The sequence below is a fragment of the Zalophus californianus genome, chromosome 2, assembly GCF_009762305.2.
Source record: "Zalophus californianus isolate mZalCal1 chromosome 2, mZalCal1.pri.v2, whole genome shotgun sequence".
NCBI lineage: Eukaryota > Metazoa > Chordata > Mammalia > Carnivora > Otariidae > Zalophus > Zalophus californianus.
In genome coordinates this window covers 77898919-77919208 of record NC_045596.1, presented here as the reverse complement: position 1 = coordinate 77919208, position 20290 = coordinate 77898919, and the positions used below count along the sequence as shown (strand labels likewise).

At 37.6% G+C, this 20290-nt stretch overlaps 1 protein-coding gene across 4 annotated transcripts in view; it reads right to left on the bottom strand.

The window, feature by feature from the left end:
• The window catches only part of BMPR1B (bone morphogenetic protein receptor type 1B), a 402661-nt gene that overhangs the window by 32921 nt on the left and 349450 nt on the right, over nucleotides 1-20290 (bottom strand). For all 4 annotated transcript variants that reach the window (XM_027600410.2, XM_027600411.2, XM_035726405.1 and 1 more), the window contains 3 exons: nucleotides 12014-12173; nucleotides 2434-2536; nucleotides 1824-1926 (listed from right to left, as the gene is read on the bottom strand). In XM_027600410.2, the coding sequence (XP_027456211.1) occupies nucleotides 1824-1926; nucleotides 2434-2536; nucleotides 12014-12156 (349 nt within the window). In that variant the 5' untranslated portion in view covers nucleotides 12157-12173. The remainder of the gene's footprint in view (nucleotides 1-1823; nucleotides 1927-2433; nucleotides 2537-12013; nucleotides 12174-20290) is intronic.

Sequence of the window (20290 nt, the reverse complement as noted above, 5' to 3'; positions counted from 1 at the left end):
AGCCATACTCACATATACCACCCTTTTTCTACAGAAAGTATTATCCAAACTGTACTGTGCATACAAATCGCTTAAGGAATACTGTTAAAAAATAAGTTTAGTAGTCTGGGTGGAGCCAGAGATTCCACATTTATTTAATTTTTAGTTATTCATTTAGCATTTATTTATTATTTATTTGAGAGAGCGTGAGTGAGTTGGGGGGAGCAGGAGAGGGACGGGGAGACTCTTAAGCAGGCTCCACTTCCGGCATGGAGCTCCACGTTGCACTCTCTCTCAAACCCTGAGATGGTGACCTGAGCCAAAGTCAAGTGTCACCTTAACCGAGCCATTCAGGCGCCCTGAGATTCCACATTCCTAATGAGTTCCAAGTGATACTAAGGAGCAGATCTACAGACCTACTTTAAATAATGAGGCTTTTAGACAACTTAATTATGAGATCTTCTCCAACCAGCATGGATGGTTGCCTGTGGTTTGCAAACCAAACGTCTGCATTTACCACCACCTCTTTTGAGTCACTGCTACCAAGAGACTGTGCAACTTTGGGAAAATTAGGAAACCTCTCTGTGCCGCAATTTCCTCACCTTTAAACAAGGAATAATTCTAAGTACCTCTTAGGATTGTGGTGGGACTCAAATGAGTTAATTAATGTGATACTGAACATAATACTTGGCTTATGTTACCCATTATAATTTTTTTAAAAAAATTTTATTCCTGTTACCCACTTAGGGAATTCCTGTTCATCCTTAAAGTCTTGTTCAAGTGTCACTTCTATAAAGCCCTTTTGACATCCTCCCACTCCAGGCAGAGTAAACCGCTGCCCCATTTATGTCCTTACTACACTTATAATTTAACTCTACTAAGATATTCCTGACCAAATATAATTTAAATATTTACATATTTCTCGCATCCCAGTGGGCATGTCTTGAGAGCAGCAATTTTCTTCATCCATTTCTGTATCCCTAATGCCTACCATGCTGACGGAAACTATATATTAAAAAAGCTGCCTGTGAATGTTTTATGTGAATTATTATGAATCAATCCTTTAAACCTTTCTGGGCTTCAGCAGAAACAAATGTTATAAAATGTTATCATCAAAACCATGAAATGTCATTATATTTTGTCAGGAAGATTTTCTCAAGAAATAAAATCAATCATGAGAAATAATTTTAAACCACTTACATAAGACTTAAGCTTTAGGACTCTGACAATTCCAGTCATTTATTTTGTGGTGTGAGCAAGGAGAAGAAAGGAAACGTAGGAGTTTTTAACAAAAAGTCTTTCAGGTTGCAATATTTGTCTTTTTTTCCATGAGCAACACTTAAATGTGTAAGTTTTCAAATTAAATTCTCTAGACATCTTTCCCATTCTATCAATACACTGACATATGATTTGACTAAAATGTAGTTGCTCCAGAACAGACAAAAGGAAATACATCCGGCAAATAATCCAATTCAGTCCTTTATTTTTTTAATGCATGTTAGCCTAGTGGCAGTTTTTGAGAGAAGTGCAACTTCTGAGTAACACTTAGAGGTAAGCATAAAACACTGTCTCCCTCCTCTATGCTCCTGAAACATACTACAAGCTCCAGGACCTCTAGGTCTTACAGGGAAGTGGGGAGAAGTTTAAGAAAGAAGATTCTCCAGCATGAAGCCACATATGACTACTCTTCCAAGAACGACTTGAATTATGTCATCTGGCTTCAGTCCCCTGCCCCAGCAGTGGAAAATGATACAGGTACACCATTTAGGAAAGAAAGAACAATTCTGGTTTTTATTTTCTTTGTGCCCAAAGCTCTTCCAGCCCCAAAGCTTCCCCCTCCTTACCTCTATTTTTCAGTGGAGGCAATGTAGGGTGTAGATCTTTGTTACATTCATTCCGTTCTGTGCAGCACTCAATTGATCTTCTTTGATGAGGAATGGGAGTGTCCTAAAGTTGAACCAAAAAGCTATTAGTGGGTTCTCCTAAATTTCAAAGTCACATAATCTAAAACTTTTTAAAGAACTAACACTATTTAGAGAGCTCACTTAAAATTCTGATAATTTTTTCTCAAACATCCTGAAAATGTTATTTTCTATTAGAAAATTTCTCTTAAATTCCCATGTATTATCTTACCACAGCTTTTGCATTTCAACAAAACTACTATTACATTTGTAATAACCAGGGCACATAGTTATAAACTGAGGAAGAAGGCTTGGATTAATGCAATTAACTAAACTGGAATCTGAGCAAGATGATCTAATGAGTCACTAAGCAAGAAGTTTGATTTTGAAATGAAGGCAGAATTGGCCCAATGAGAGAATTTTCAAATTATTTTCCAACTTACTAAAAAGACAGGCTAGTCAAGAAAAGCAATTGTTTTATCTAACTTGAAACTTGACTGTTTGAAAGCTAGCAATGAAAGGTTACAAAGTAGAATCAACTTATCTTCCTTACCCGACACTGAAAATCTGAGCCTTCTAGTCCTAGACATCCAGAAGTGACCACAGGCATCCCAGAATCATCTTCTTCTATCATTGTGAAACAATATCCATCTGTGCTAAAGACGAAACAGGCAAAGTAAGTGTGTGTGTGTGTGTGTGTGTGTGTGTGTGTGTGTGTGTAGGGAGAAAGGAACATGTTCATCATTTGTTTTATTACACAAAAGGACAAAGTCGATGATCATTACAGGTTACAATCTGTTAAGAGAATTCCAAAACTTCCTTTTATGAAATTTGATTTAATAACCATAAAACATTTGGTAATATTTTCTTTGTCTAGAAACTTGTGAGAAAGGAGCCAAACTTACCATATAACATATGCCATTAATAATCACATACACCAATTACTAAACACGTGCTTTGGCCCTCTAGAGGCATCACCTCCACAAATCCAGAAAAATGACCCTGTGAGGAAGGCAGCATTATTCTCACCTTCGAATGAGACTCAGAGAGCTTGAGCAATTTCTCAAGGGCCTTACAGCAAATAAGAGGCCCAGCAGGAGTTTGCCCCCATGCAGCTGAACATTTATGCTGGTTCTAGTTGCTCCAAATGAAATAAACTTATCTCTTACTAAGGCGCCAAAAGAAAGACAGGTAGGAGCTGGGATCAGCACAGCATCACCGAGCTAAGATTCTGCCATTTGGTCCCTCTGCTTTGGGGCTGATCTGTCATATGGAAACATCAAGCTTTGTTGTAAGCATGGAGGGGGGGCGGTGAGGATGAACAACAGAAAGAATGGGTTTTAACAAGACCACGGAAAGCAAAGAAACAAAATTCTAAATTTCTGTATGGCTGTCTAGATTTAAACAACAACAAAAAATTACTTATTCTATCTCATTTAATCCTCTCAACAACAATGGAAAGAAAGGGGTATTATTTCTATTTTACAGATGAGGAAATTAAAGTTAGGAAGTCTAATAAATGCATACAAGCTCACAGAACAAACGGTAACAGAATGAGGCCTTGAGTCAAGGACCTGTTGCTTCCTTCATCCCCACATTTTGCACTATCCTCTCCCGGGGCCAAATCCGGAAAACAAGAATTCTGACATACAGAATTATTTATAAACAGACTTTACTGTCTTCACAAGTTAAAGTGATGAATGCCAGCAGACTCCTAATGTTAGTCACCAACCACTACTGCATGTGCTAAGAAATAAAACACTAAATTATATCTCCATCTTTTTCTCATACATATGCTTGCTCAGCATCCAAGACAGATATGGCAATGTCGTCCTGAAAGGTCAAGGGAAGAAAGCTCTGAGCACGGACAGCATTAGCCGTGATTTGTGGGCTTGTCTATTCAGTATCAGTGGCAGCAGTATTCTGCCATACGTTAGCCCTCCAGTTAGCATCAACACCCTTAGAATGGTTTACTCAGTTTGTAACCCTCAAGTGATCCAGAATGCCTCGGTTTATAAGAACTAGACCGGCAAAGTTCAAATATACTAACGAATGACTAAGAAGGGCCAATGATAAATCTCTTTGTTAGACTAAGGTCAAATGCATGAATATTGTCATGGAAGAAAGACTGCCTCTGAACAGCCCTTGCTCTGAATTCTTTGGGGGCTTTTTAGCCAATTTACTGAAATTGCTATGAAAATCTAAAGCATGTAAACACTGAAGGCAATAAATAAGAGCTGTCCCTTAGAAACTTAAACAATATGAGCAAACAATACCCGTGTGATTTTTTTTTTATTCCTTTCCTTCCCATTTAGACCATATGTGCAACTTCTATTTCTCATCAAAAATAAAATTCAGGAATTATCAGAAATAAAGTCACCTCAGTTTTCTGACATTAGGACTTCACAGCTAGAAAAAGTGATACACTACGTTAAATCTAAAAAGATTAATTTCTCCTTATTTATGAGTTTCCCTTACTCAAAATCTGAATATATGGAAAGACACTCATAAAGATCAAAAAAGAGAATAAAAAAAGTTGGTTAAGCTGTTAGCAAGTTACTCTGACAATGTCCTGGGAAATATAAAGAAACCAGGGAGAGTAAATTCAAGCCTTAAAAATACACTGCCTTGACGGCAAAGGGGGTGGAGCTAAAAATACAAAGAGGTGTGGAGGAGGAGAAAAGTCAGTGACCCCTAAGTCATCAACTGGGACAGAAACCAAATATGTAGCTGGAGGACAAGCTGAAAGGTTAGAGAACAATTTCAAGTGCATACATACTATCTGCAACAAAGCAGAAATACTATTTTTTAAGACTTTATTTGTTCATGAGAGAGAAAGAGAGCACAAGAGGGAGTAGCGCGAGGCAGAAGCAGGCTCCCCCCCCCCCCGCTGAGCAGGGAACCCAATGAGGGGCTTGATCCCAGGACCCCGGGATCATGACTGGAGCCGAAGGCAGACGCTTAACCGACTGAGCCACCCAGGTGCAAAACAAAGCAATGCAAAAATAATTTATAAGCTTCTCACTGAAATTACTAGCTAGCAAGGGACACTAACTGGAAAGGAGCAGTGCAATTATAGAAGCTTAAGAATCACTTGAGAACTTTCAATTCTTGAGCAAACACAAACGTAAACCAAGCTGTGCTCCTGAGTCAGAGCTGTTCAACCCCCTCCACTGAGAGACGGCTGCTGACTGTCACAAAAGGTGATTGATTAAGTCTTGGCATTGGCTTATTTGAATATTCTGCTGCCTGGCTGCCATGTTTAAGCTTAGCTTTTAAAAGTTTTATATTGATTATTATTACCCTATTATTCCCACGGAGTTGAAAGTGGTAAAAAGAAGAAATGAAGCCTCATGAAGAAAACACAAGTAGAAATCATTAAAAAAAAAAAAAAAAAAACTGAAAGCAGTGAGATGTATATACAGGGATGCCATTTGGTTACAGTAATGATAATGAATTTTTAAAAAAGGAAATTGATGTAACATTTCGAAAATGCTGCCCCTGTATTACAGGTAAAGACAAATCATGAACAAAATAGAACAGTTGCATACCAAGGGGATCAGTCATCATCACTGACTGCCTCTCAACATAATGTTAATTTATGAAAAAGCAAAGCATTTGAGAATTTATAGGTCATGTGAAGTCAAAGCACTGATGATGAACTTTTGTTAAAACCATCGGATGGTGCCACAGGTTTGTGGCTCCTTGAATCTGCCCAAAACTCCAAAAGCAAAGAAGTGTCTAGAACATCTAGAGAGATCATTCGGGAATTAACTTCCTCAAGAGATTTTCGGTAAGAAGCAAGTAAGCAAGTAAGAAATGGATATACGAAGCCCAAAGTTTTGTATGGATGTGCATCCAGAGCCTGCACTCCTCTCATTTGTAGTCAAACTGGGTTTATAAACTGCCTCTTGGACTCCAATTCCTTCATGAGTTCTTGTAGAACAGTCAGAAACCAATTCCATACATGTCTAAAGTTGCACTGCCAGCATCTTTATCTAAGGTGCTCTCTTTTTTGTTTTGTTCCAGTGAATCAAGTGTTTATAAGGTTTACTCAGGATGTGGTCCCTTTACCTCTATTCTTCCACAAAGATGTTATGTTTCCCTGTTGCAGATGCTAGGGTTGTTCAGATACGTGACCACCACGGTTGAGGAAGGACTGTTGTAGAAGTTTTTTCTAACTAGTTTAGATCTTGATAAAGATTAATGTAACTATAAAATAATTGTTAAGCATCGGTTAAGAGTGGTGTATCTGTTCTGCTCAATCAGGGTGACAGGAAGTCTTAAAGCATTATTAAAATATTAAAAAAACTAAAATAAAATTTTTAAATTATCAAATAAATTAATTACTGAGTAGTTTAAAATTTTGCTCTTGACAAAAATTAATTATATATATGGATACCTGCTGAAGTGGATCTCTCTGCCCATAAGGATTATAGCTCTCCTGACTGATAAATATTTATACCAGTTTTATCTCAGTATGCGAGAAATACTAGAATTCCTAAATTTCTTTCAAATTTCTTTTTTTTAAAAGATTTTATTTATTTATTTGAGAGAGAGAATGAGAGAGAGAGAGCACATGAGAGGAGGGAGGGTCAGAGGGAGAAGCAGACTCCCTGCTGAGCAGGGAGCCCGATGCGGGACTTGATCCCGGAACTCCGGGATCATGACCTGAGCCGAAGGCAGTCGCTTAACCAACTGAGCCACCCAGGTGCCCTCAAATTTCTTTTAGGTTTCAGCCAGAATTGACTGGAAAGACTGTTTGATTATAAGTAGATTTTAAAATCAGTCCTTGAGAACCTTTTGTCTTCTAAAATACCTATTTCACATTCAAGGGAATAAAGAAAGTTTTTGAAGTTTTCTGTCACAGATAAACTAAAAAATACATACAAATTTTAGAGCCGTTATCTAAATCATGTAAATTTTAGTTAACTAAAACAGTAAAAGCTGCTTAGATCTTTGTTAACAGTAGTTCATTTGACAAACATTTATTGAGCACACGATGATTCCGGCAGAGTTAGAGACCCAGACACAAGCTGAGGAAGAAGCAGCCTTAGCTCTGGGGGAGCTCATAGTCTATGAATGACACAGTCCTAGGAGAAACCAAGTCATTCAACTTCTAGCAGTAAGGATAGAAATCATAAGCTAGTCAAGGTGTTTTCTACAGACTTGGGGAAAAAAGCAAAGAATAATATTGAACATGGGGCACCTGGGTGGCTCAGTCATTCAGAGTCTGCCTTCGGCTCAGGTCATGATCCCAAGATCCTGGGATCGAGCCCCGCCTCAGGCTCCTTACTCAGCGGGGAGTCTGCTTCTCCCTCTCTCCCCCGCCCCTGCTTGTGCTCCCTCTCTCACTGTCTCTTTCTCTCTGTCAAATAAATAAATAAAATATTTTAAAAAAAAAGAATATTGAACAGTGGTAGTTATCAAAGTAATAGAATCCTAAAGTGTGTATGTTTTTTTCCTTATCATCTTAGATGGGTGGATTCCCACAGTAGTGAGGGAAAGAGGGTAAAACACATATGGCTACTACTGCGCCCCATCTCTGGTTTTTTCCTCTGAGATGTCATATCTCCACAGGAAGGTGAAGTTAAATTACTGATAAAGTTCCAATGTGAGAGATGCCGTTTACTTTATCTTCAAGAATGTGTAACTATCTTACACCCTTCTCTAGAACTGCCTACTACAAGGTCTCCGGCCACACAGCTTGAACGAGTCCTCATCTAAGCCATTCCAAGTGATGTGGCATTTTGTTCATTTTTTCTATGAGCTACAAGATCTTTTGAATTTGTCTCCATTTTTATATGAATCGGGCATTTGTATGTTCTCACCTCACCACCCTGCGGATTTGTATGTTCTCACCTCACCTCTCTGTCTCTCACTTAGATTGCTCTGAGAGCCTTCTAGCAGCCCTCCCTGTCCCCTCTCACTGGACTTGGAATGACTGTGCACAGCACTTCCTGAGAAACCTCACATCTTCCTTCTCTGCTCGAAAATCTTCAACAGTTCTTTAAAAGATCATAAAGCTCAATATTCAGATGGTCTGAGCAACAGTGGAATAAAATGGATGCAATGGAAGATGTATAAACAGAGGAGAACAATGTGCATTTTAGACATTCTGAGATCTTAGGTCAGGAGCACCTGTCTGAAAACTCACATCATCACATTCAGCAAGAGGTTTAAAAGTCTTGGGTTAATGCAGACTTTATAAAAAGGCCCACAGCCCCTAAGCTTCCCCTTTTTTCCCCCCTGTGACTCTTCAAGGTACAGTCCAGTCGGGAGACTTGTCTAATTTTTCATTTAGGCAGCCTGGTGTCATATGCACATCCTTCGTGCAAACATCCAATGTGATTTATTACACCTGTAAGCCCTGAAAACTGTCCAGGCAGAATTCTTGGTCAAACCCAGTAAGATAAATGGTAATGTATTTAAAATCATCTCTGAAAAAGAGTAAAAAATAATTTTTAGAAATGGATAGACTTGTGCGAGGGTCTGGGCAAACTTGAGAGAGGTCACGAGTGGTAACAAAAAATGACTATCACGGGCCAAGTCAAGTAAAACAGGGAAGGATATATAAAGCAGGACCAGATTATATAGAGGGAAAAAAAAATAGACAAACAAGGCTTGAAAATAAGACAAAACACTGGCACGGTGAAAGTCATGTAAAGAGTTATTGCAGGACACTTTGAAGCATTCAAGGTGTGTAGTGATAGTCTCAGGTCTGAGGAATAAATCTAGAAAAGGAATGGGAAGGAGTCACAAATTTAACAACCGGAAAGATATTTAGAAGATAGATATTATCTTGACAGAGATAAAATATGGGTGTGGTAATGTGCCTGAGACCTACCTAGGATACCCAGATTGGCTAAGAACTGCCTACTACACGGTCTCTGGCCACACAGCTTGAACGAGTCCTCATCTAAGCTTCAACAAAGCATGCGCTGGGCTTTAGAACTGGTTTACCTAGGAGTGCAAGACTGAATGCAATATTACTCCAAGCGTGTTCCCTTGCAAGCCAGCAAACTGTTACCGGTCTGTGAGGAGTTAATACAAAATTGGAAACTTGCATAGCAATAAATTTAGCTCTACTGAATCTCAATAATAGGAAACAGAAATATCTGGACATATAATTTGTAAGTTTTTTAAATTTATTTTCTAGTAATTCATTTTTATTGTACTTTAGAAAAGTATCAGTGCAACTGATGGGGCGGGGGAGTATCTTTCACCAGAAATAGCATGAGAAGTACTGATTGCTGGAAGTCAAAAGAGTAGATCGTGGATTTACAAGAATGGAGCCCTGAATTTATTCTAAGGTCTTGGGGCCCAGGAACAAAAGCAGCCACTGTGAGTCATACGCACTGATCTCAGCTCACAGGAAACTCAAATGGAGTTAACATCTTATTAGCAAAAACGATGTGCATTTTACCCAAGAGTGAATATTCACTTCTTTGAGATCCAGTTCAGGGGATGGCTGATGGTCAAGAATTCAGGACTTTGGAATACATAGTTCTAAACTGCACTTATCAAGGTCAATAAATCTGACCACCAGGTTTTGGTTCTTATCCGACCTGACCTCTAACAGCTTCTAACACAGCTGACCTTACTTCCTCCCTCTGTAAACCTGGTTCAATGATTACCACACTCACTGCTTTCTGTTCATTCTGAATCTTCTAAGAGCCTCCTTGACCCAGGCATTAAATGTCTCAAGGCTCAGTCCTACTCTGGTCTACCAGATTGTTCTATTACTGTACTCAATTTTTCATGCCCCACCCTAGCCATGGCTTCTCTCCAAAGCTGAGCTTTGATCGTATCACTTGATTTGGTGAGTGGAAAGTTAGAGGACATGCCACAAGTACAAGAGGTTGCTCCCTCCCAGTCAAGTGAGAAAGAACATACCCTGGTTATCTTCTGGCTCAAGAAGGATGAACAAACATGTGGAGCAGGCCCGAACTCAAGCAGCAGCCCGATGCCAAGCCCACCCAATCCAGCAGGACCCAGCACAGCTGCGGCCAATATGTAGACCCAGGAATGAAAAAATAAATGTCCTTCGTTGTAAGTCATTTGTTTCACAGCAAAAACTGACTCATGTTCTACTCACTCTAGACTCTCCCTGCAAGCTCTTCATCTCAGCTCCAAATCCACATCCCATGGCCTACTCTTTGGTATCTCCATTTGCAGGTGTCAAAAACCTTAAACTCAGCATGTCCAGGTTGGAACTTAATTATTCCCCTCTGTCCTCTTTCATGAGAAGCCTACGCTGTACATCTAAGTGTACCTCCAACAACCCCTGAAGCCCCTCTGGGCCCCTCGCACATCCAGTTCATCAACGTAAAACTCTCCTTCTAAATAGCTCCCCAACACATGCATCTCCCTCTTGTGCCAGCACCACCCGAGTCCAAGATCAAGTCCTTCCGAAATCCACATCAATACTACCGCTACTCCTGCTTAAACAAATCCCCCTCCATGGCCTCCTAATGCTTCCAGGAATAAGACAAACATTCTTAATAGAACCGACCAGGCCGTGAGTAACCCTTCCTGGCTCCAGGCTCGACTACAGCCACACCTCCTCCTGCTCGCTGCATGTTAGGAGAACCAGTCTTCTTGGAACATGCCAACCTTCTCCTTCCCACACCGAGCACCTGCACGGCAGTGAGCCCCGTCTGATCACTTTCCTCCAAGTCAACGTAGGACCACTAATGGCCTACGGAGAGAAGAGGACAAAATAGTTAAGGTGGGGATGATTTCGGAAGGCCTACACATATGATCACCAGAAATAGCTCAAATGACACACCTAGATTTATTAATTACTACACACTCAGGAAAAACAGTAAAATACCTCCCTAATATGTTTTCTCCTGATAATTTTTTTCTTCAGAAAACTTGGACATTTTCCTGATACTTTTGCCATTTACTACAAACAGGTAGTGTTTCCCAGGAAACACGTCTGAGCTCTGGAATCATTTTACCATGGCACAAGTCTCAGTGGTCCCAACTTTGTTCTGTCGTATAAAAGCCGAGTTACCAGACTTCTCTGGGCCGTGAATTCCTTATGTCTAATGGTAAGAAATAAGCATGCCTTACCATGCTGAATAGTTTTGCTGATTAAAGGAGATATGTATTTATGAATATACCTAACATTCTTCCCCGTCATTCAGTTAATACATATTTCTTGAGCTATCTATCTCAGGATATGCTTTCTTTCTCAGGAAGAAAAGAAGAAAAAAAAAGCATTCACCTCAGCTTCATGCTCCTTCCTGGGTAAAGAGGCTCCAAATGATTGCTCAGATATTCTGCCTGGTCTTCAAACCTAGCAGCCCATCTTCCCATTTATTTCTGTTACCCTTATTGAGGGAGATTCTGCTTTTCTGCTACTTTAACTATTGAGATCTGCACTTGTCTGTTTATTCTGCCACATCTCCCTGGGCACACTGGCCTCATTATGCTATACCTCTTTACCCACTGTTGTCCCCATGGGGGGGGGGGGTGTGTGTGTAAATGCAGGTTATAGGGCCTAGCAAAATGGATGTAGCTGCATTAAGATGTATAAGAAAGAAAGAGGTAAATAGTTCAGTTTCAAAAAAAGTTTTGATACAGATATGATTATCCACTAAGGACTTTATTCTCTAATACTCTGGCAATGTCTTTCCTAATATCTGGTAGACTCATCACGTGAGCTCTATCACTATACTGCTTCCCAGAGCCAGTGCATATTCCTAACAACTCAGGTGTTCTTTCCAAAATATTAACCACCATTGACATGATGAATGGTTAAAACAAATTAAAATTATCCTCACACATATGACACCCCCTACGATTGAATTTATTTGGGGGACAAGGTTTTTTGAAATAAAACAACTGATTTTTGCTCCTTGACACTTGTCCCAAGCCTGGGACTTGTGTTCTATGTTTATGTACATGTGTGATATTTGCAGCAAGGAAGAAGAATCTCAGAACACCATTTCAGGCCAAAATGCAATTTAATATTTTTCTAAACACAGGCACAGCTCTGAGAGTTAATGGAGTTAGGCACTATTCCCCAAAATGTGTTCTTGGAAAACATCAGCCTACAATTCCATAGTCAAAAAAGCATGACTCTTTGTTAAAACGAGGTTTAAATAATTTATATGACCAACCTGCAAATATTGTTGACTGAGTCTTCTGGACAATGGTGGTGGCATTTGCAACGCAAGATCTTTGGACGAGGGGTGGGGGCTGTACTCTCACCATCCTCTTTCTTGGTGCCCACATTTAATTTTCCTGAACTTCGCAAAAGCATGTTATCAAGTAAGTTTGCTGAAAAGAACAAAGAGTAAGAGTTTAAGTATCTGTGGGATAGCCCAGCCAAAGTCTTCTACCCAAAGAACAATGAGATTAAACAAAATATTAAGTATTGGTGATACTTAAAGATTTAAATATAAAAGTTATTTTAATGATTTTGATATTAGAAATTATGCTCAGGATAACTCTCCTTATAGAATTGTTATGATTATGTAATATATGTCGCCTATGAAATACAGAAATTCTCATCACCCTTTCAGGATAGCATCCTATACATTAAATTATAATAGTTGTATTTGATTGAGTACAACGAGCTCAATGAGCACTAATATATAGATCATCCCTACTCTGTATGGTAATGGTATGGGTAAATATCATTCCCATTTGCAGATGAGAAAATTAAGACTCAAAGTTTAAGTGATCTGCACACAGCTAATAAATCATGAAGCCAGCACTTCAACCCAGATTGTTTGGACCCTAAAACTATCTTCCTATTAGTCTGTTTACTTTAGGTGTATCATATATTTTTAAAGAAATTATCAGAAATATTTAATATGCAAAATTGGTAGGAAGATGAAAACTTAGTTATCACTAAGATACATCAAATGATACATCTTCCCCCTCAGCATTTACATGAAAAGTGCCTTCCCGTTATAGTAGCGATGGTACTACAACTTGAATGGAAAACATGATATGATAGTAGATGTGATCTCTAGACACAGATTTTCTGTGTTCATAATTAGACTTCACTATTTACCAGTTGGTCGACCTTGGATAACTTTATAAATAATCTCACTGTGCTTCACTTATCATTAAAGTAGAGATAATTATAGGCACCTACCTCATGTCAATAGCTTAGAATGTATATGTTACGTAGTAATACTTGGTAGATGTTAGCTAATAGTATTGGAAAGATCTAATTTTTTTTTTTTTACTTTTTAAATAGTAAGATTTCAGGGCGCCTGGGTGACTCGGTTGGTTGAGCGACTGCCTTCGGCTCAGGTCATGATCCTGGAGTCCCGGGATCGAGTCTTGCGTTGGGCTCCCTGCTCAGCAACGAGTCTGCTTCTCCCTCTGACCCTCCCCCCTCTCATGCTCTCTCTCTCTCTCTCATTCTCTCTAATGAATAAATAAAATCTTTAAAAATAAATTAAATAAATAAATAGTAAGGATTCCATTCATATAGGGTGACCTATCACTGAGATGGTTTTCATACTTTCCCTCTTTACTACCACCTTTGGAAAGTAATGATGCCCGCCAGGGGGGCATGCATTATCTAATACCTATTATGTTCCAGGTATTGGGGCAGGAGTTCTCAGACATGCTACATCACTGAATAAACTGTCAACCTGAGCAATGTTTAAGATCTCTCTCACAACACATCGAACTTGCCTATAATTAAAACAAATCTCAACAAAAAATATGATCTAAAATACGTTGGGTTAAAAAATTGAAATTCTAGGCCAGAGATGCAATATACTCAACAGATGTGTTATGCAGTATGCATGTGTTCATTTCTTAAACTACAAATTAATGCCTCTAGCCACTGGTCACATCAGAGAATGAGAAGTTTAAAAAGAAGATATATTTTTTGGGGCGCCTGGGTGGCTCAGTCATTAAGCGTCTGCCTTCGGCTCAGGTCATGATCCCAGGATCCTGGGATCGAGCCCCACATCGGGCTCCCCGCTCCGCGGGAAGCCTGCTTCTCCCTCTCCCACTCCCCCTGCTTGTGTTCCCTCTCTCACTGTGTCTCTCACTGTCGGATAAATAAAATCTTAAAAAAAAAAAAAAAAAAAAGAAGATATATTTTTTCCTGACTTTCTGTATGGTAATCTAATTAGGTGAATTCTTAGAGAGTAATAACTGATGGGGAAAGCAATAAAATGTATTAAATCAATTTACCAGAATTTCCCCAATCATTAATTCTAAATTCATTAGATTTTTCGAATTTATATAAGATGTGTACCTAACTTTCTCAAAGTTTCTTAAATTTTAGTCTAGAGAAGACATGAAGATTGTAAATGTGTATATGCAGAGTTTGTTATATGCAGAATCTTGGGCGACTCAAAGTGATTCTGATTCCATTAGGTCTCAGGCAAGCCAAGGAAAGTGAATATTCAAGATCCCATGTGATTCTGAGACTGATCATGCGCAGACCCCACTTTGAGAAACCCAGGACTAGATTAAGCAAAGTAATGTTTATTTAATCCAACCATATAATTCATTGCAATAGATGTATATTATCTCTATACAATAGGAGGCTGATCCTTAAATTCCAAAATAAACATATTATATGTTACTATCTTGTATTTAAAGCCATTTGTTACAAATTTGCCTGCACAAATACCTCAGCACTGCTTGCTCTCCAGGTGCAGTGTGGGTAAGCCTATATATCACCCTGCCATGTTGGCTTCCTTCTTTTTAAATCTGGTTCTCAATCTTACAAACTTTACGACCTGAGTAACATCGAAGTAACTCTAAGTGATGAAAATAAGTCATTTAAAATTTATTACATCCTGCTTCCTTCATACCAGACTGCTTCTCTTTGAAGTTTTAAAACAAATAATTAAAATTCATTTATTATGCATATGTCTCATTAGCAAATATGTATCAGGTGCCTTTTCTGTTCCAGGCACAGCCTGAGTATGTAGGATGAACTGAACATACACAGGATTTCCCATCTGGTGGGAAAAATGGTTAAATGGAATGTTTACACTGAAAGGTCTCCATTAGAAAAGGAAGCATCTTCATGCTATCGGAAATAAGATGTCACTTGGTAAGAAACATTTTTAGAAAGGATTCATAATTTTCTCACATTTTAAATTTATTTAAAGACTGATACAAATTCTAGCTAGAAGAAGGTTCTTTGCAATATTGCTTCTAACAACCCACGTTTACAACAGGGGATAAGTCAGATCTCTAAAAACAGATTCCTATGTAGTCATTAAAATGTTGGTGTGGAAATATATTTATTGGTAAGAAAAATATTAAAATATATTTTTTGTTGGAAAGGGTAGATTACAAAGTATTTTAATTATGAATCCCACTAGAATAACAGGAAAAAAAGGTTTAAAAAAATGAACCTGCAATATAAAAGAGAGCAATAAAAAACCTAGGAAACAGAAGGAAAGCAGTTAACTGATTTAACTAAGAAAAAAAGATGCTGATTCCTAGGCCAAAGGTAGAGAAAAGTCAAGAAGCAATACAATCTTACCACTTAACTCCAAAAAGACCCCAAAGTGGTACCACAAGTTGCTTTTAGAAGTAGAGTTCAGCTGCCCTCTCCCATCCCCAAATGCGGGTAACATCTTACCTGCACCCTCCCCACCCCCACACCCCCACAGAAGACTGGAAGAGTAAATCTGTGATGCGTATCCCTGAGCTGCCCTCCTATGTTCCTGTTTTACCATCAGGGTGAGCGGCTGTAGAAAACTCAGCACAGGGAGGTTGGGGGTACCACCTTACTGCAAACATCCAGTGACCATTGACACCGGCTGCTGACGCCTCCTGCCCTCTCCCTCTACATGGCTTCCAGAATTTCATGCAGCCTGACTTATCTCTTCCTTACTCAGCAATTTGACCAGATCAAGAACAAACGGAATACCTAAAGACAGGGATATTAGAGGTTTCTCAGCGAAACAGCCCTGCAGTATTATCTTATGGTAAGGCCCGCTGGTGACAAGATCTACCCAATGAACAGAGCCTCCAATCTGCTTTTACAGTGACCCATTCTCTTATGCACAAACCACTAATTCAGGATCACTAGATACATAAAGAAAGGCTCAAACATCAAATACTGAGAACAAAACACACACACAAGAAATCCACTTGGAAGAAACATATGATGGGAAAAAAAACTTTAAAAAACAATACTGTCATTTTTTATTAAAAAAAATACATCAATGAAACAAGAACATGTTGCTACAAAAAGGGAGTAACAGATAAGGAACTCTAAAAATATGATTGCCTAAATTAAAATCTCAGTAGGTGAGTTGAGATAAAGATCAGGAAATCTCCCACAATGTAGGGCAAAACACAGAGATGGAAGAGTTCAATAAATTAGAGCATCAATCTAGGAAATTCAAAACATGAATAATAATAATATCTCCAGAAAGAGAGACTTGAGAAAATAGAGGGGAGGAAATCATCAAATAAATAAATTGTGTACAATTCCCATAACTGAAAATCATGATTTTCTAGTTTGAAAGGATTCATAGAGTATACGAATAGACCTACAACAAGGTATGTCATAAAATTTTATAACACTACAAAGGGAGATCTTATATAACATATATTTTATATATATAAAAGATAAAAATAAAAGAGATTAAAAGCAAGTGTGGCACTGAATTTTCTACAGCAAAACTGGAAACTAGAATAAAACAATGTCTTCAAAATTCTGAGGGAAAAGTGTTTCAAATCCAGAAATCAATACCTGGGCAAATTACAAATCAAATATGACATGAAAAAAATTTTTTGAAGATTTTTAAGGTGTCAAAAATTTATCTCTCCTACAACACCTTTCTCAGGAAGCTATTGGAGGAGATGTTCTGCCCAAATGAACGTGTAACCAAGAAAACAGAAGAAATGAGTTTCTGCTATGGGAGATCCAACCCAAGAGAAAGGCAAAGCACACTCTCAAGATAATGGTAAACGTGGATAGTAAGATGAAAGCTATGACTGGACCTAAAGAACGACCAGACCTGACTGAAGGCAGGTCAAAAAATTCTGGGAGACAGAGGTCCAGAAAGTTAACATTAATAAAATCACTCAGGTATTTTACACTTAAACTGATTAAGAGTTAGGAAATTAATTTGTGATGGAAATATAGGAATCTAAGGAAACAGATAAGGTTTTAACTTCTATACATATAGCATAGAGGATGGAAATATGTATATAGTGGGGGAGAGAGTGGTAAAGCTTCAAAAGTGGAAAGTCAAAGGTAATGCCTAAAATTGAATAATCAAGAGGTAGCCATAGAATTATCTGTTTAGAGAAATAGAGAAAAATACAAAAAAAGAAAGAATGTAAAAAGGAACAGGTATACACTCTACTAAACAGGAGAAATTGGAAGGATACTTTAAGAAAAAATAAGCCAGCCTCTTTATGTTCAAACAAAAATTAGCAGGTTTTGAAATAATGTATCTCATATGATAAATCCTCTGTAGTCTGTGTGTGTGTGATAAAAATGGAAGATTCACATCTATATGGATATTGAGGAAATGTATGAAGATCTTAGTTCTTGTGGAAAATTTAATTACCTTTGTCAAGAACTACTAATTTTGCATCATGAAATTTTCATACTTTGCATCATGAAATTTTTCATAGCTTGCATTCAAAAGAACCATGATATGTGTTTTTACATCAGCATGGATCTATGGAGTAGCTATAGATAGTAGATGGAGCTATTTAAATGCATTTGCAAATTGCTTCTCACTTCAAAACAGGGAAGTAATTAGTCTCATATCCTGGTGGGGAATAAAGAACATCAGTTAACAAGGAAAACTCAGGCAATCAAAAAAGAAAATCCAGCAAGGAAGAAGAAACTTCCCTAGATAATCTTCATTATGGGATACACCACCAAAACCAATGAACATTGGCTTGGTAGTAACACTAAATCCACTATGGTTTACCATATTTTATGTGTTTGTATGTGTGTGTGCCTCAGTCTATATGGCAAGTTATCAACAATCTATTTTGAGGTATTCTGTAGAACATTCTAAGTTAACTATTTCAGTTATTAATATGGAAAGATACCTGAGTCTACTAGCTCCAAGCAAGTTTTAGCCAACTCCTGGCTCTCAAACGCTGGACAAATCAGTGAAAAACCATACTTCCTATATAAATAAGGACGAAATAGTGCTGCATAATCTTTCTAAAATACTTAACATTAACACGTAGTCAGAATGTATGTCATTTTACCAGAAACACATTCCTCAAGAACAAAAATAAAGGAGAAAAAAAAATATCGCTAGCTCATAATAGAGATACCATTTCTATAAAGTGAATTAACAGATCAGATCCTGAATAAGCATGTAAGGTTGCATTCATACAATGTAACCTATACATGTAAAAGTGGTGAGATCATAAAATGATTTCTTTAATTAGCATTATTAAAGAAATGAATGGTTAAATGCAAAGGAGACAAGTGGACACTTCTTCACTTGCTTTTGCCAAAATAATCAAATCAAGAGAGTAATTTATATAAAAGTGTGCAACTGCTACTTAGGAGTCAATTAATCTATATGTGTTTAACTCCCTGTGAAATGAAATTCATTATCACACAATATTTCTTGTCATGAGATAAAATAATTGAGTGATAATTTGGAGGTTAATAGAAGCATCAGCAGCAGAATGATGAAATGATTAGCAGAATGATCTGATTAGACTCATCTTAAAATCTAAGAACACTGTTAAAAAGAAAAATTATAAGATCTTTTTCTTATTGAGGTATAACTGACATTCAACATTATATAAGTTCCAGGTGGACAATATGATGATTTGATATGTGTGTATATTGCAACAGATCATCAAAATAAGTCTAATTAACATCCATCACCATGCATTGTTTTTTTTTTATGATGAGAACTTTCCATTTTCAAAATGCAAGATGGTATTGCTAACTGTATTACATATTAACTGTATAACAATATCATAGTGTCGTGCTGCACATTAAATTCCCATGACGTATTTTATAAGTGGAAGTTTGTACCTTTTTACTCTCTTCAGCCATTTCGCCCACTCCCCTCCCCTGCCTCTAGCGACCACCAATCTGTTTTATCAATGAGCCTGACTTCTTTGTTTCGTATTGTTTTGTAAGCCTCCACATGTAAGTGAGACCATATGGTATTTGTCTTTCTCTGTCTTATCTCACGTAACATAATGGCCTCAATGTCCATCCATGCTGCCACAAATGGCAAGATTTCCTTCTTTTCATGACTAATACTATTTCAGTGTGTATTTATATACCACATTTTTTATCCATTCATCCACTGATGGACACTTAAGTTGTTTCCATATCTTGGCTATTATAAATAATGCAGCAATGAAGATGGGGTGCATTTTTCTTTTCAAGTTAAGTATTTTCATTTTTCTTTGGGTAAATATCCAGAAGTGAAATTGCTGGATAATATGGTAGGGTTTTTTAATGTTTTGAGGAACCTCCATACTGTTTTCCATAGCAGTTGCACCAATTTAATTCCCAACAATAGGGCCCAAGGGTTCCCCTTTCCCCACATCCTTGCCAGCATTTATACGTTGTTTGTTTCTTTGATAACAACCATTCTAACGGGTGTGATGTAAAATCTCATTTTGTGTTGTATTTCCCTGATGATTAATAAAGTTGAGCATCTTTCCATGTACCTGTTTGGCATCTATATGTCTTCTTTGGAAAAGCATCAATTCAGATCCTCTGCCCATTTTCAAATCACTTATTTTTACTATTGAGTTGTATGAGTTCTTTATATATTCTGATATATAAAGATATATCCCTTATCAGATATATGATCTGCAAATATTTTCTTCCACTTAGTAGGTTGCCTTTTTTATTTTATCAATGATTTCCTTTTGGGTGGAGAAGCTTTTCAGTTTGAGATATAGTCCCACTTGTTTATTTTTTTGCTTTAGTTGCCTTTGTTTTTGGGGTCAGATCCAAAAAATCATCACCAAGACTAATATCAAGGAGCCTATGCCTATGTTTTCTTCTAAGGGGTTTTATGGTTACCAGTCTTAAGATCAAGGTTTTAATCCATTTTGAGTAAATGTTTGTGTATGGTGTAAGACAGTGGCTGAGTTTTCCCAATACCATTAACTGAAGAAACTGTCCTTTTCCTACCTTATATATTCTTGGCTCCTTTGTCATAAGTTAATTGACCATGTACGCATGGGTTTATTTCTAGGCTCTCTAGTCTATCAATTTTTGTGTCTGTTTTTATGTCAATACCATACTGTTATGATTACTATAGTTTTGTAATATATAGTTGAACAATACTGGTGTGAACTGTGCAGATTTTATAGATAGGTTTTTTTCGATAAATACAGTACAGTGCTGTAAATTTATTTTCTCTTCCTTATGAATTTTTTAAATAACATTTTCTTTTCTCTAGCTTATTTTATTGTAAGAATACAGTATA